The 16,911-nt window shown below is 43.2% G+C and overlaps 1 protein-coding gene across 2 annotated transcripts; it reads left to right on the forward strand.

Annotated features, from left to right (window-relative positions):
* The first annotated feature begins 375 nt into the window (after positions 1 to 375).
* On the forward strand, positions 376 to 5,961 carry LOC122040703 (brassinosteroid LRR receptor kinase BRI1-like). 2 transcript variants are annotated; one of them, XR_006128702.1, is made up of 2 exons: positions 376 to 3,997; positions 4,877 to 5,961. XR_006128702.1 is itself a non-coding variant. In XM_042600131.1 (1 exon), exon 1 carries the CDS (start codon positions 523 to 525, stop codon positions 3,910 to 3,912), a length of 3,390 nt encoding a protein of 1,129 aa, XP_042456065.1. In that variant the 5' UTR covers positions 376 to 522; the 3' UTR covers positions 3,913 to 4,226. The 2 variants fall into 2 exon arrangements, 1 of the variants encoding a protein (XP_042456065.1); XM_042600131.1 differs by lacking the exon at positions 4,877 to 5,961 and having other exon boundaries at positions 376 to 4,226.
* Positions 5,962 to 16,911: the final 10,950 nt, after the last annotated feature.

The raw sequence follows: 16,911 nt of genomic DNA on the forward strand, positions 1-16,911 counted from the left end.
AAACAATTTACAATTATTTATTCATTTTAAAGATTTTTTTTATTTATTGATAAGTTTAATAAGATTTTTTTTATTTATGAAATATTAATAAGTTGAGCGTATATTTTATATCATTAAACTTTTATTTGTTTATAGCTTTACTCATCCGTCGGTTCAGATTGATCCCGCCACTCCCAACGGCCGAGATCTCATAATACTACTCTATCTGTCAGGCAAATCTTAGGACGAAAATGCCATCATTGGCCATCCACACGTGCTATAAAGTGGAGAGGGTAGTCTAGTCATCTTTCGTTGCGTCTCTCCCTGACCTCTCGTTGCCCAATCTGGTGGGATTGGGAGCCAATAAAAGCGCTGGTAAGTTTGTGGGCATTTAAGCTTTATTTTGTCAAGTACAAAAATGGCGTCACGTAGCTCGCCCTGCAATTTCACTGGTTCTGCTTCTGCTCTTGTGCTTCCGTTTGCACCCTGCAAAACCCTTCAACCCTCTCTGATGGAAAGCTAGCCTAGACCTCAGGCGATGCCATGGCAGGAGAGCACCGACGCCGCTCCTCCTTTTCCTCCTCCTTGATCTGCCTTGCCCTCCTTGTCTGCCTCCTCCCCTCCGTCGGGGCGAGCGGCGCCGGCGACTTGCAGCTGCTGATGTCGTTCAAGGGCGCAGTGGGTAACTCACAGTCGCTGCAGAGCTGGGACCGTCTCCGCAGTCCGTGCTCCTTCGCCGGAGTGACCTGTGACTCCAGCGGCAGCGTCGCTGCCCTCGCGCTGCAGAGAGTGCCCCTTGTCGTCGACTTCGGCGCCTTCTCGTCTTCGATCCTTTCCCTTGAGGGACTCCAGCGTCTTTCCCTCCACGATGTGAACCTCACTGGAACCTTGTCTGGATACGTCTGCGGTAGCCAGTTGGTTGAGATGGATCTGTCCGGCAACGGCCTCCGCGGCTCTCTAGCTGACGTTTTCACTTTTGCGGCTGTTTGCGCCGGGCTGAAGTCGCTCAACCTCTCCCGCAACTCTTTCGGGAATGGACCGACCGCAACTGACAATGCTCCTGTCTTGGCGGCGCTCGAGATTGAGACGCTTGATCTCTCCTTCAACAAGCTCTCCGAAGAGTATGAGCTACGGGGTCTGCTCTCCAACCTAGGCAGTCTCCGCCGCCTTGATCTGGTCGGGAACCGCCTTTCAGGCGGGCTTCCGTCTGTCGTCAACTGCTCCTACCTTCAGCGCCTGGACCTTTCTTCCACCGGCCTGTCCGGCGAGGTCGGCGCCGATGTCTTCACCGACTGCCTGAGCTTGACATTCTTGAACCTGTCTGCCAACCACTTCACCGGCAGACTCCCGTCCAGCCTCTCATCTTGCGCTTCCTTGACCACGCTCAGCCTATCCGGCAACAACTTCTCGGGCGAGTTCCCTGCCGACATCCTCGCCTCGCTACCCAACCTCCATGTTCTGGAGCTGGCGTTCAACAACCTCAGCGGCAGTCTTGGGAACACCATCGCCGCGATGCCCAATCTCGAAGTGTTCGATCTCAGCTCCAACACGCTGACGGGAGCCATTCCCCCGGAGCTTTGTCCTAACCACCAGTTCGCATTAAGAGTGCTGTACCTCCAGAACAACCAACTCTCCGGCGACATCCCGGCGTCTCTGAGCAACTGCACGAAGCTCGTCTCCCTTGATCTCAGCCTCAATTACATCACTGGAACCATTCCGCGTGGACTCGGTTCGCTTTCTTCCCTACGAGACCTCGTCATGTGGCAGAATTTGCTCGAAGGCGAAATTCCGCCGGAGCTATCCAACCTCCGAAGCCTCAAGAACCTCATTCTCGACAATAATGGGCTCACCGGACCGATTCCTTCCGGGCTGGCGAATTGCACAGGTCTGAATTGGCTTTCGCTATCAAGTAACCATCTCAATGGAAGCATCCCGTCCTGGATCGGCCAGCTTCACAATCTTGCAATACTTAAGCTCGCGAACAACTCCTTTTCTGGCCCGATCCCGCAGGAGCTTGGAGACTGCAAGAGTTTGATTTGGTTGGACTTGAACAACAACCAACTCACCGGATTAATCCCGCCGAGCTTGGCCAAACAGTCGGGCAAAATCGCGGTGGGCTTCTTAGGCACCGGCGAGCCGTACGTGTACTTGAAGAACGACGGCACCAGTGGGTGCCGAGGCACCGGCGACCTCCTGGAGTTTGGTGGGGTTCGGCCGGAGGATCTCGACCGTTTACCCAGCCGGCACTTCTGCAACTTCACCAGGGTTTACAAAGGGATAACACAGTATACCTTCAGCAACAATGGATCTATGCTCTTCTTCGATCTTTCCTTCAATCAGCTGGACGGGGAGATCCCCAAGGAGCTTGGAGACATGTACTACCTTCTTATCTTGAACCTTGGCCACAACAAGCTCTCCGGCGTGATTCCACCGGAACTGGGGAACCTGAGGTATGTTGCAGGGCTCGATCTCTCACACAATGATCTTGAAGGGCACATCCCTCAGTCCTTCTCCGGCCTTGCCATGCTAGCTGAGATTGACCTCTCCAACAACAGGCTAAATGGGTCCATTCCTGAACTGGGTCAGCTGGCAACCTTCCCACGGTATGGCTATGAGAACAACTCCGGCCTTTGTGGGTTCCCTCTCCCGCCCTGTAAAGACATTGCCGGGGCTACTTTGGACACACGGCACAAGAAGTCTCATCGCCAGGCTTCTCTCGCAGGGAGCCTTGCAATGGGATCTCTTTTCTTCGTCTTCTGCATTGTTGGCCTCATCATCATTGCAGTAGAGAGCAAGAGGAGGAAGAGTGAAAATAAATCTAAGAGCAACCGTGCTGGAGACATCTACTCAGATAGCCGATCTCACTCCGGCACTGCCAATTCAAACTGGAAGCTGACTGCCACCAAGGATGCATTGGCCATCAACCTTGCCACGTTCGATATGCCTCTCAAGAAGCTCTCCTTTGCGGACTTGGTCCAGGCAACCAATGGCTTCCACAATGACAGCTTGATAGGTTCAGGTGGATTTGGTGATGTTTATAAAGCCCAGCTGAAAGATGGAAGCGTCGTTGCCATCAAGAAACTTATCCATGTCAGTGGACAGGCAGACAGAGAGTTCACAGCTGAAATGGAGACAATTGGAAAGATCAAGCACCGCAACCTGGTTCCTCTGCTGGGCTACTGCAAAGTCGGAGAAGAGCGTCTGTTGGTTTATCAGTTTATGAAGTATGGTAGCTTAGACGATGTCTTGCATAACCGAAACAATGCTGGAATCAAGCTGAATTGGGCAGCTAGAAGGAAGATTGCAATGGGAGCTGCCAGAGGGTTGGCATTCTTGCATCACAACTGCACACCTCGTATAATTCACAGAGATATGAAGTCCAGCAATGTTCTTCTCGATGAGAATCTGGAGGCAAGGGTCTCTGATTTTGGGATGGCAAGGCAGATGGGTGCAGTGGACACCCATTTGAGTGTTTCTGCACTAGCAGGCACCCCTGGTTATGTGCCACCTGAGTACTACCAGAGCTTTCGGTGCACCATCAGGGGTGATGTTTATAGCTACGGTGTTGTCTTGCTCGAGCTGCTCACTGGGAGACGACCTACTGATTCTGCAGACTTTGGGGATGACAATTTGGTTGGGTGGGTCAAGCAACACTCTAAACATAGGATAAGCAATGTGTTCGACCCTGAGCTGTTGAAGGATGATCCCTCTCTTGAACTGGAGTTATTAGAGCATCTTAATATCGCTTGTGCCTGCCTCGATGAGAGGCCATTCAGGCGACCGACAATGCTGAAGGTGATGTCAATGTTTAAGGAGATACAAGCAGTTTCTTCTTTAAGTTCCGATGTCTGTGTCACTGTGGCTTCAATAGATGGGAGCCTCTGTGAGGGGGATATGAGCTTGAAGGAAGAAGACAAAGAAGATCGAGTTTGAATGAGGTGGTATCTTCAAACAAACTGGTTCCATTCACCATTGAAGGATTGAGAGGACAGCAGGTCTCATTCTTCATCTCGCAATGGTATGAAAAGTTTTCCAATGTAGCTTATGTCTAGAACATATCATACGTCCTTGAAACAATGTTCTATCTCTTAGGTTTTTCCCCCCCCTTTTTTTCTCATTCATATACCTTGATCTAGTCTTTTCACAAGTCCTGTACATATCAAGTGAATTTTGTGTGGCTCATCTTCCAATCTAGAAAACCCTGTTGATAATTTAATTGCTTAATCTTTTGCTTCATCTGCTTCAAATTTAGTATTCTTGTTAAATATGTATCTGTGTATCTTCCTTTCGGCCATCTTTGTTTGTGTATTCCTTCTTGTTAAAGAGCATTTAGAAACCACAGTAGAACCCTTCTGAAGTTAGTGTAAGACATTAGAACAAACCAGATTCATGTGTTTAGTTGTTGTTCATCTCCATGTGACACAAGTCCTTCAGCTGGTTCACCTCCATGAGAAAACTGCCTTCCAGCTTTGTCTCCGGATTGATACAATACTAGGAGCCTAAGAGGTCCTCGGTAGCAAGCAATCATTTAGCTTTCGACCGCTTCCCTTTACGCGGTTAGTGGTTGATTAAGATGTCTCTGTCCAACTATCTTGTAGCTGGTAGACCATTACAATCCATTCCAACCAGAAAATAAGTAAGCTCCATGTTAAACCAGCCTTGCTTTCAACGGTGAAGTTCCATAACCAAGTCTGAGGATGCTGGGGAGCGATTATTGGAACAAACAACTTAGAGTTAACATTGAGATCTCTTATGAGTTACATAGATCTAAAGTGCTAAGTTCATACGCAATCTATGAGTTGCATAGATCTACAGTGCTAAAATTTTGTCTACCACTAGCTAGCAGCAGTGTTCATTAGGGTCTTATCTGCCTATATGGTTGCCCTGTCTAATGTAGGATGACGAGACAAACATGCGCTCTCAGAGGAGTTGGTTTAACTTCACTACTGTTTCAGAACAGGAGAAGAAGAATTATTGGGGGATTCCAGCTAGTCAGTCTGTTGTGTTGTTTCCCCATCGGCTGACATTTGATATGGCAGTGACCTCCAACAATTATGCAAATATTAAGCAATGAAGCGGATCGAAAAAGACAGATGCCTTGAGTGGTCTGGATTGTGTGACCTCTAGCACATGAAAACATGATTGGCTTGATTAGGGCTGTTAAGGCGACGGTTTCATCTTTTGCTCCAATGATTCGCTTGATTAATTTTGAAGGTAAATGGATTTTATGCACACTCAGAAGTCATCTCCGGCTTTAGGGGGAGTGTTACAATACACACAAGTATGATAATTGAGCTGGGGGGTCCTCCAGAGAGTAATGTCTGTACTCACTTCCCAGTTGTAGAGTTTACGAGGTGGAGCGAGGTGCATTATTGTTAGGTGTTTGTCTGTAAAGTAGTCGGCAAGCTTGCGAGTCGCCATCCATTATTTTGTTTGGGAGCAACTATCTGCCAAGGGAATATTGTAAATTATGATAGTTGTTTTTCGTGTAAGACTATCTTTTACATTAGAGAGGCAGGTTGGTCGTGAAGTGTGATGGTTGCTGCTGAAGTTTGAAAAGGATGCTCTTCTTGGAACAGGATCGTTATCGTTTCAGGATCGTTGTCAAGGTGGTTTTCCTTGTTGATCCCTATGGATGGAAGGAGAGATATTTGGTTTACTACTCTTCCAATTCACGGTGGAGTCACAACAGTGCCTTCAGTGCGAGTTATTGTTGTATGTATGATGCAAATGGGTTGAGATCTGAGTGAGGTTCAAGTTGTGGCAAGGTTTAGTGTGGTTGAGGTTGCGAGGAGGTTTGGTGAGGATGATTGTTTGCAAGCAAGGTGCTGAGTGAGAGCTACTAGCTATAAGGATTATTGTAGACCTGATGCGATCGAAAGTACTTTCTTATGAGTAGTGGCAAGGTGCAGTGGAAGAATGTTAGATTCAATTGGGCATATGTTGACATTGAATTTAATAAAAAAATATGGATTGGATGATCATAGGTTGAAGTATCCATGGGTGAAAAATATTCATAAGTTTATCTTCACAAGCGTATTACTGATTCAGTATATCGGTGAGAAAATTTTATAGTATTGCATCCATCATTTTTAGGATTAGTTAAATAACCGAACAACTAGATTAAAAAAAAAATTGTCTTATGAGTACGGTGAATATGAGACACGGTAAGTTACTTTTGTCATTTTGTCTTTCGTTATTCTTTCTCATCATCATTTCTTATCCAAAGAAATATCAATAATTTATCAAATGATACACTTAAGTTTCTAAATTGACCAAAATGTTATTTTTATATTTAACAAAGGGTGCATTTTTTAAGTGTATTTCCCATTCTACCTTTTTGATAAATATGACTTTTTTTAACTTTTTTTCTCTTTCATTTTTTTCTCTTTTTTATTTCCTCCCTCCTATGCATGTAATTTTTCTCTTATTTTTCCTCTCCTTTTTTTTCTCTTTCTTCCGTCTTTACGAGCATGGATAACATTTTATAAAGTTTAATTAATTTTTTTATAATATTTTAATACATTTAGAGAAGTCGAAATAAACACTGGATAACATATTTGAATTTCTTGTTGTAGGATCCTAAAGCACTAGAGGGGGTGAATAGCGCTCATGGTTAATTCGTTCGTTTTGAGTAAATACGCAGTGGAAAATAAAGATAAACACAAACATTAAAAATTTACTTGGTTCGGAGCCTGTGGTGACTCCTACTCTAAGGCCCACACGTAAGAGTATTTTCGATAAACAGTCACTAATCAGTCAGAAAGAGTACAAATATAGTTTTACAAGTAATTTGAAAATTAAAGAATACAGATTGTTAGGATGTATACTAAAAGTCTAGCTTTTGTATGAACATTTATTGAATGAACATTTATTTTGTAATAAGAATTACATTGGTCAAATGTCTGCATTTATGTTAAATGTAGTTGTCTATTTAATTTATATTGTAGATAATATGGTGTGTGATGTCACACAGAAGATCATGTTATCAGTTTTTTATAAATTATAAATAATAGTTCACAACCAAGATGGATTGGGGTAAACCATTGGAATGGTTGTAATGTAATTTGGTATTAGTTTATCTTAACTATAAAATTACACTAGTACACTATATGTGTATTGAGTAAGACAATTTGAGATTATTCCTTTTATACTGTCTGCATAAAAGAACATAACCTCTGTTATTATGGATGTGCGTACTCTTAATCCGGATATAATAACTGTTAGGATCGATGGTCGCGGCTAGAGAGGGGGGGTATGAATAGCCGACCCCAAATCTTCGTTTCTTTCTACAAGTTGACGTTAGCGCAGCGGAAATAACTAAATAGAAACGTAAAAAGGAAAGATCAAACCTCAAACTCGAACTCGACGATGTAACGAGGTTCGGAGATGAAACTCCTACTCCTCGGTGTGTCCGTAAGGTGGACGAAGCCTATCAATCCGTCGGTGGATGAGTCCCTGGAAAACCGGCTAATAAGAACTCCTTCTGGGTGGAGAAACCTCACCACAAACTCTTGCAACAGCAAGATCATAGTACAAGTACAAGAAGCACAGCAAGATACAAATATAAAGATGAATGTAACAACTCTTGCTTGCCTTCTCGTCGTCGACTGAAATCTGTAGATGAAGCACCAACTTCACAGAATCACAGCAGCAGCTGAAACCAGTCGAAGAAGTCGAGGAAGCTCACGCGAAGCTTCGGAAGCGAGCTTAACAAAACTCTAGAACAGCAAAAGCAATAACTTGCAGAAGCAAGGAGAAGATCAAGAAGAAGCAAAAGCTTCGGAGAAGGAGAGTAAGAATGTAGCAGCCCTCGATCTCCTTTCATAACCTCTGATATCCTAAGCCAACCTGTGAACCTGCAAGCAAAAAGGCCAGAACACAGACGCCCGAAATAGCCTAGCCGTTGAGTCACAACGGCTAGGCCTGGACCGATCAGGCTCCACCCTGATCGGTCCAGAGCCTATCTGATCGGTCATGGGGACCGATCAGGCCCTAGCCTGATCGGTCCCCAGACCGATCAGCTGTTCCTTCCCGAGCCTGTTGCCTCCTTCTGATCGACCTTCTGATCGGTCTCCATACCGATCAGATAACACACAGAAGCTCACTGTGTGGTTACTGATCGGTCACCAGACCGATCACTCGTATCGCTGGATAAGTCACCAGACCGATCCAGGTTTAGAGCTCCAGCCCTAAACCCTAAATGGTCCTAAGAACGAGCTACCGAGCCCTCTCTTGACCTAGTCCGGAGAACGAGCTACCGAGCCCTCTCCGACTTCGTCCGGTCCAGAGAACGAGCTACCGAGCCCTCTCTAACCATAGTCCGGAGAACGAGCTACCGAGCCCTCTCCGACTTTTCGTGTCATCTCCGTGCCAAGTGTCCATTCTTAGACTTTTCCCGTGCCAAGCTCCCTGCTTAGATTTTTCACCAGATGTCTGGTCAACCTTGACCCATCTGGATTTCCCTTGCCTGGTTTCACTCACCAGGACTTTCCGAACTGCCTGGTTTCACTCACCAGGACTTTCACAACTGCCTGGCTTCACTCACCAGGACTTTCCCCAACTGCCTGGCTTCACTCACCAGGACTTTCACTTTTACCTAGCTTCACTCACCAGAATTTCTCGACTGCCTGGCTTCACTCACCAGGACTTTCCGAACTGCCTGGCTTCACTCACCTGGCTTCACTCACCAGGACTTTCCAACTGCCTGGCTTCACTCACCAGGACTTTCCCCAACTGCCTGGCTTCACTCACCAGGACTTTCACTTTCACCTAGCTTCACTCACTAGGATTTTCACCTGGCTTCACTCACCAGAATTTCTCGACTGCCTGACTTCACTCACCAGGACTTTCCGAACTGCCTGGCTTCACTCACCAGGACTTTCCGAACTGCCTGGTTTCACTCACCAGGACTTTCCGAACTGCCTGGCTTCACTCACCAGGACTTCCGAACTGCCTGGTTTCACTCACCAGGACTTTCCGAACTGCCTAACATTCCAGTTAGGACTTCCCAGTCAAGTATCCGGTCAACCTTGACCTACTTGACTCTTCTTCATCCAACCTGATCAGACCCTGATCAGTATCTCTCCGCATGGACAACTGCACCTGCATTGTCCATGTCTACATGTCTTTCTGTATTGTCAAACATCGAAACCATGACCAAGGTTTACGCTTGGTCAACTAGGTCAACCTTGACCTACTGGAAATTGCACCAACAATCTCCCCCTTTTTGATGTTTGACAATACTTTTAAGTTAGGCTAATCCAATAGCCTCAACTTTCTTCATGCCACTAGGTAATGAAACATAAGTTACAGCCTTACATTCTCCTTCTAAGAAGGCAACCTCCTTCTCAGATAATGAAGGCCTAACTTAAACTCTTCATTCTCCCCCTATTGGCACACATCAACAAACTCTCCCCCTGAAAAGTAAGTTATCGTTGTTCACAACTTCACTCGTTGTGATCAACAAACTCTCCCACTAACTCCAATGTTCTTCCTTGAACATTCTCTAGACATTCTCCATTCTCCCTCTTTTTGACACACATCAAAAAGAGTGAATCAAGGTCAAGAGTTTCTTCCTAATGAAAGTCCTATACCTTTCATTGAAACCCTTAATTTCCCCCTTGATACTCAATTCAACAATCAACTTAGTGATAATCCCATATCACTCATCCTCAAAGATTTCAACGAGTAAAAACTCCCCCTAAAAGTCAACTCCTCTTGACTAATAGGTAAAACTCCCCCTAAAGGTCAACTCCCCCTTGACCATTACACCAACAATGTCTTGGAGAGTTCCAAACCTTTAGAAATCTAAAACACCACTTCCCGAGCTGAAATTTCAGACAACCAGTCGAATTTCAGCAAGTTGGCACGCCCTGATCGGTCACCAGACCGATCCACACTCTCCTGGATCGGTCCTAGTGACCGATCCACACTTTCCTGGACCGATCAGAATTCTCTCTGATCAGTCCACAAGTCTGATATCAGAATTTCTGATTTTCCTCCCGAAATTCAGAAACTCCTAGAAAATTCCAGAAAATTCTAAAAATTGTAAAACTTTGAGGATACATTCCTCATAACATATACTATCAAGAAAAAATAGTTTTCTATGAAAATAACTTCCATTTTCAAATCTTGATACAAAGTTCGAAAAGTTTTGAAATAGCTCAAAGTTAACTCATCTTTGTATCACTTTGCTCAATGATGAGAGCTATCACTAGAAAAGCTTCATCAAGGTTTTTCAAATCAATTTTAAAATGATTTTAAACCCTTTAATTTAGGACCATAATCTCAGGACTATATGTACATGACTTATACACAAGTTTTTCCTATGATCCCCAATTTAAAATTAGGCTCATCTAGGTACAAGAACTATGCACCTTGATCCTAACTCATCATCCTAATATCTCACACACATCTAAGGTGTATCAAACACATTTAAATCAATTTTGATGTGAGATATGGGTTTAGGTTAGCTTAATCTAAGTTCTCATGCATTTTTCTAAATAACAATTTGATCTCCATATCAAATTATGTTTTAGTCCTTAAATCAATTTCATTGATCATTAATGCACAAGATGATGACATGACATATAATTGTATCATAAATGGAAACATGTGTCAATGTCATGATGTCATGACATAAAGTATGAAACTTAAATAAAGTATGACATTTAACTAACCTAAGCATTATCATGACATTTTAAATGATCATAAAATAAATATGATGTCATGACATGGCATATGGCAAACAATACATGGCAAATAATATATAAAGGTATAGAAAATACCTAATTCTAGCCTTAGTTGCCATTTTTGATAATTTTGATCATTTTACCATAGGTTCTATATTCCTAAGTGTAATAGACCTAGCATCTTATACCAAAGATTTTTAGATTACTATGTGCAAATTAGATTGACTCAAGAAAACTCCTCAAATTTGATTGGCACATTCTAATCACCTTAGGAATAATTCTTAATTTCATTTTCAAGGCTTGATTATACCTTGAAAAATCCTAAAGTGCCACATTTTGCCATGATTAAGTTAACTACCTATTCAAGTAAGGTTGGCACACCCTAAACCATCTAGTGTGATGGAATCACACTCTTAGGAACCCAATACCTATTGGAGCTCATTGGGTTCACTAAGTATTCACTAGGGATGACTTCCCTAGCTACCCTTCTAATGACCCTCCTAGGCTTTGAAGCCTTGGTCATTTGGGACTCATCAAGATCAACTCTAGGGGTGACTCCCCTTGTGACCTTGGTGATGGTCTTCCTAGCCCTAGATTTTGTTCCATAATCGAATGGAACATTATGATAAGTGGGCTTGACCACTTGGGACTTAGGTTTGTGACCCAAACCTTTCTTGTCATTGGACATTGGTTTTTGACCCTTAAACCCTAGAGATGACTTCTCCAAGTTCTTAAGAGCCTTTTCCAAAGAGTCAAGTCTTGACCTCAAGACTTGATTCTCCTTCTCTAATACCTCAATTTTTAATTTTTCATTTTTCTTTGAGGTATTTCTAGGCATGTGTCTAGTTGTTTTGGGGTTTCTACCTAGATTTTCCTTAGCCTTAGATGGGTTAATTCTAGGGTTGACATTTCTAGTATTATCCTTATCTAGGTTAACATGTTTGGCTCCTAAGCTCATGTATTGGTTCCTAAAATTAACATGCTTATCATTATTAGCAATTGTAATAAAACTACTAGCATGTGTCTTATTGCAAGAATGAGACTTAAATGTTACCTTAGGGTTTGCCTTAGCTCCCCCTATTGACGTGCTCGGTCTCTTGTCCTTGTGAGGTTGCCTCCCCCTCGGACATTGACTCCTATAGTGTCCCCTTCGCTTGCATTAGAAGCACACCACGTGCTCCTTGCCTTTGCATGTCGGGACTCCAGCTTCCTTGACCTTTGGCGCCGGTGGAGTCTTCCTAATCCTCTTTGGACACTTACTCTTGTAATGCCCAAATTCCCTATACTCAAAGCACATTATATGCAATTTATTTGAACTTAAATTGCTTGAGTTACCTAGGATTGAGGATGAGCTCTCTCCTTCATCCCTTCCGGAGGTAGAAGCTTCTTCTTCTTGCTCCGATCTTGAAGAAGAACTCTCCTCCTTTTCTTCCTTAGATGTTGAGTGACCCTCAACTTATAATTCCATGCCTCCATGAAGTGAGCTACTTGGCTCACTTGACTCCTCTTCATGACTTGAAGTGGAGTTCTCCTCATGGAACTTTGCCAAGTTGTTCCACAACTCCTTGGCATCGTTATATCCACCTATCCTACACAAAACATCATTAGGTAAAGAAAATTTAAAAATTTTCAATACCTCATCGTTGACTAGGGATTGGTGGACTTGTTCCTTGGTCCACTCCTTCTTCTCTAGGGTTTCTCCTTTCTTGTCCATCGGAGGCTTGAAACCTAATTGAACACAACTCCAATTTTCAAGGTTAGTCATAAGAAAGTACTGTTAGGACCAAAAGTAGCTAGAGGGGGGGGGTGAATAGCTCGTCGCGTTCGCTCGGTGCTCGGCGTTGCTTGGCGTTGCTTGTTTCTTCAAGAATATGCAGCGGAAAATACAGAAACAAATGCAACAACGCTAACACGGTTGGTTTACTTGGTATCCACCTCACAAGAGGTGACTAATCCAAGGATCCACACCAACGCACACACCCTCCACTATGAATAACACTCCTTTATGGTAACTACCAAAGGCGGAGAAGCCCTACAACACTCTCAATACAAGAAGAAGAAAGGGAAATACAAGTTAAGCAAAAGCTTACAAGATGTGCCGTAAAAACCCTAACCCTAACTTCTTCCTCTTGCAATAGATCCGCCTCTTGACTTGGAAAGCCTCCAAGAACCTTCAAGAACTGGCGATCACATGCTTGTAGAGAGCTGTGGAGGAGCTGGAATGAATCTGAGAAGAGAGCTCGTAAAGAGATGCCGAAGACCACGCTCGCCTGCGGCTTTAAACCCGACGCAACGGTCGGATCCCGATCGATTCGAATGTTCCGAATCGATCGGGGAGGCTTTGGATCGATCCACGGATCGATCCGGAGCGCCTGCTCAGGCCTCGGATCGATCCACGGATCGATCCAACGCTTATCGCGCGACGGCATCGTCCGATCGATGGATCGATCGGGACCTCGATCGATCCACGGATCGATCCGAGTTTCGCTGGGAAGAATCTAGATCGATCCACCGATCGATCCACTGATCGATCCACGGATCGATCCGACTTGGTTTTGCCCAAAACCAAGTTCCAAACCTCCCTAACCAACATCCGGTCAACGTTGACCTGTTGGTACATCATGCCTCGCATCCGGTCACCCTTGACCTGCCAGACTCCCCACCAAGTGTCCGGTCAACCTTTGACCCACTTGGACTTTACTCGTCGTGCAAGTATCCGGTCCCCCATTGACCTACTGGACTTCCACCAGATGTCGGGTCAACCTTGACCCATCTGGACTTCCTTCCTTGCCAAGTATCCATCAATCCTTTGACCTACTTGGACTTCCAAGACCGGATGTCCGATCATCCTTGATCCATCTGGATTTTCCCTTGCCTGGCTTCACTCACCAGGGCTTTCACCTAGCTTCACTCACTAGGGTTTTCCATCTGCCTAGCTTCACTCACTAGGACTTTCACCTGGCTTCACTCACCAGGGCTTTCACCTAGCTTCACTCACTAGGGTTTTCCATCTGCCTAGCTTCACTCACTAGGACTTTCACCTGGCTTCACTCACCAGGGTTTCCATCTGCCTAGCTTCACTCACTAGGGTTTTCCATCTGCCTAGCTTCACTCACTAGGGTTTTCCATCTGCCTAGCTTCACTCACTAGGACTTTCTTCTGCCTGGCTTCACTCACCAGGACTTTCATTTTGCCTAACATCCCAGTTAGGACTTCCCAGTCAAGTATCCAGTCAACCTTGACTTACTTGACTCTTCTTCAATCAATATCTTATTGTCAAACATCTAAACCCAAACCAAGACTCAGCTTGGTTACCCAGGTCAACCTTGACCTGAGGGATATTGCACCAACAATCTCCCCCTTTTTGATGTTTGACAATACCACAATAACACTTACAATCCCATATGTAAGTTAGGCTAATCCCATAGCCTCCTTCTTCATGCCACTAGGTAATGAAAGCATAAATTAAGCTCTTCATTCTCCCCCTAAGAGGGCAACTCCCTCTAGGTAATGAAAGCCTAACTTACTCCTTTCATGAGTCCTTTCATTCTCCCCCATGACCTTCCCATAGGTAATGAAGGACTAAGCTTAACCATACATTCTCCCCTATTGGCACACATCAACCCATCGTTGGACACACATCAACCGATGCTCCAATTCTGGGCACACTTCAACAAATCCATTTGTTGAAGACTCTCCCCCTGAAGAGTTGCTCATCGTTGTTCACAACATCACTCGTTGTGATCAACACGATAATGAAGATCCCATACCCTTCATTTATCCTTAACTTCTCCCTCAATGTAGACAACTACCCAACCTTGAGCATTATCTACCACATGAGTGTCCACTTGAAATAATGAGGATATCCACTCCCCATTTCTCCCCATTTCAAGTTTAAATGCTCAACCTTGAGCAAGTTCACAACAGAAGGTTAACCACCTTCCAAGGTTCATGAAAAATAATTTTCATGTCTTTAAAGAGTCCCTCCCCCTAAAGACATGGTGGTAAATTCTGTCATTGCACCAACAATGACTTGGAATCCCTAAACCATTAGGAAATCCAAATTTGGAAGTTTTGAGGTTCAAATATTCAAAATTTGAAACAACCTCAACCTAAACTTCTACTTAGTCTTCGTTAACCAATCCATCCTTGTTTTCAACATGAAAACACCCTTTGTATGTATACAAATGTATTTAAGGGTTTGGAATGGTTACCTAGACTCAAAGAGGTTCAAAGATGCTGAAATCGGGCCTTCCCAGCCAAAATCAGCAACTTGGATCGATGGAGTTGGGTTCCAATCGATTGAACCTTTTTCGAATCGATCCACGGATCGATTCAGACTCCTGGATCGATCGGCTGATCGATCCAGCGAGCTTCTGCTCGCGGAATTGCCATTTGAATCGATCCATGGATCGATTCAGAACTCCAATCGATCCATGGATCGATCGAGCTCGATAGTTGCTGAAATTCTATTTCAGTCAACCCCTAAAAATTCTACAAAATCCAAAAATTATGAAATTTCGTGTAGACATTATTTAGAGCATACTTAATCATGGAAAAATAGCTTTCTATGAAAATACATCATATTTTCAAAGATTGACACAAACTTGAAAGCTTGCAAAAACTTTAGTGTTTTTCTTCAAGTTTGTGTCTAACTATTCAATGGTGATTACTATCAAAAGATAGTCTTCACCAAGGTTTTCCAAAAACATTTTAAAAACATTTTCAAAACCAATATCCCATCATGTTCCTTGGGCATAATGCACATGACTTGTACATTAGCTTTCCCAATGATGGGAAAACACATAACTATGTGTTTTGATGAACCTAAAACTCAAAAGAATGCACTAAATCAACATCTTGAGTTTTGTTCATCATCCTAACATCTCACTTGTATCTAATGTGCACTAAAACACATATAAGTCACCTTATAGTCTTTGTGAGATGTAGATTTTGGTTTTGCCCTAATCTAGGGATCATGCATATCTATCTAGGCATTTTAGAGATATTAGACATCCACCTAGGATGTCACTTGTTAATAAGTGTTGTTAAATGCCATTCGTCCTTAATTACAAGGAATTCAACTTAATGCATGATTATGTTATGGCATACATCAAAATAAAATAGCTTTCAAAAGAAAGATTTCTATAACTACATGATGTATGTATGGCATGACATGGTATTTTTGTATTTTTCATGATAAGTCATGAATGTAAAATCCAAATAAGATAAAATATGATGTCATGGCATATTATGAGCAAACAATCATGGCATGGTTTAGCATAAATAAAATATACCTAGATTACCTATCTAAGTATCATTAATCTTAGCTAATCCTAAAACTTAAACCCTAGATTGCCCTAAAGTGCTTCAAGAAAATGCCAAAGCCTAAGTTTGCATTTCTTATTCCCTTGATTAATTTATGCCAATTAAAATAAACATGTCCTCAAATGTTGGCATATTCCATTTTTCCTCAAGAGTAGCACTTTTAAATTTAAGGCCCGGATTGCCTTAAATTGCCTAAGAACATACCACAAACCCAACTTGATAGTTCTTATTAATTTTCCAATATGTGCCATTTAAGATAAAATCAATACTTCTCCAATTTGGCACATTTACTCTTTCAAGGAGTAATCATTAATTCCATTTCATTTTCAAAGGTTAACTAAAACCTTGAAAATGCTCCTTGAGTGTCAATTTCCTCAAAGTTGGGTTAACTACCCTTCTAATCGGAGTTGACACTCTCTAACCCATCTATGGGGTAGAGAAGATGCTCCTAGGAACCCAACACCTATTGGTGCTCCTTGGATGCTCTAGGTACTCACTAGGGATAACTTCCCTAGATACCTTCCTAGTGACCTTGTTGGGCCTCTTAGAAGCCTTGGTCACATTTTCTAGGTCAACTCTAGGGATAACCTCCCTTGTGACCTTGTTTGTGACTTTCTTAGACTTCTTAGAAGTCTTAGTCACATTTATTGCAAAAATACTCTTAGGGATGACTTCCCTAGTATTCTTGGCTTGACCACTAGACCTAGGGTTTGTTCCATAACTATATGGAACTCTATGGTAAGAGGGCACATCCTTCTTAGCCTTTGGTTTGTATCCCAAACCTCTATGGCCATTGGATGACTTTTGTACCCCTAAACCTAGGTTATGCTCATTTTGCCCTAATAGGATATTTTCCATCCTTTTTAGGGTCTTTTCCATTTTATCAAGTCTTGACCTCAAGACTTGATTT

Source organism: Zingiber officinale, chromosome 2A, assembly GCF_018446385.1.
Source record: "Zingiber officinale cultivar Zhangliang chromosome 2A, Zo_v1.1, whole genome shotgun sequence".
Lineage (NCBI taxonomy): Eukaryota > Viridiplantae > Streptophyta > Magnoliopsida > Zingiberales > Zingiberaceae > Zingiber > Zingiber officinale.

Coding starts and splice junctions, on each gene's coding strand:
- LOC122040703 (XM_042600131.1), top strand. CDS start 523: ATGGCAGGAGAGCACCGACGCCGCTCCTCCTTTTCCTCCTCCTTGATC.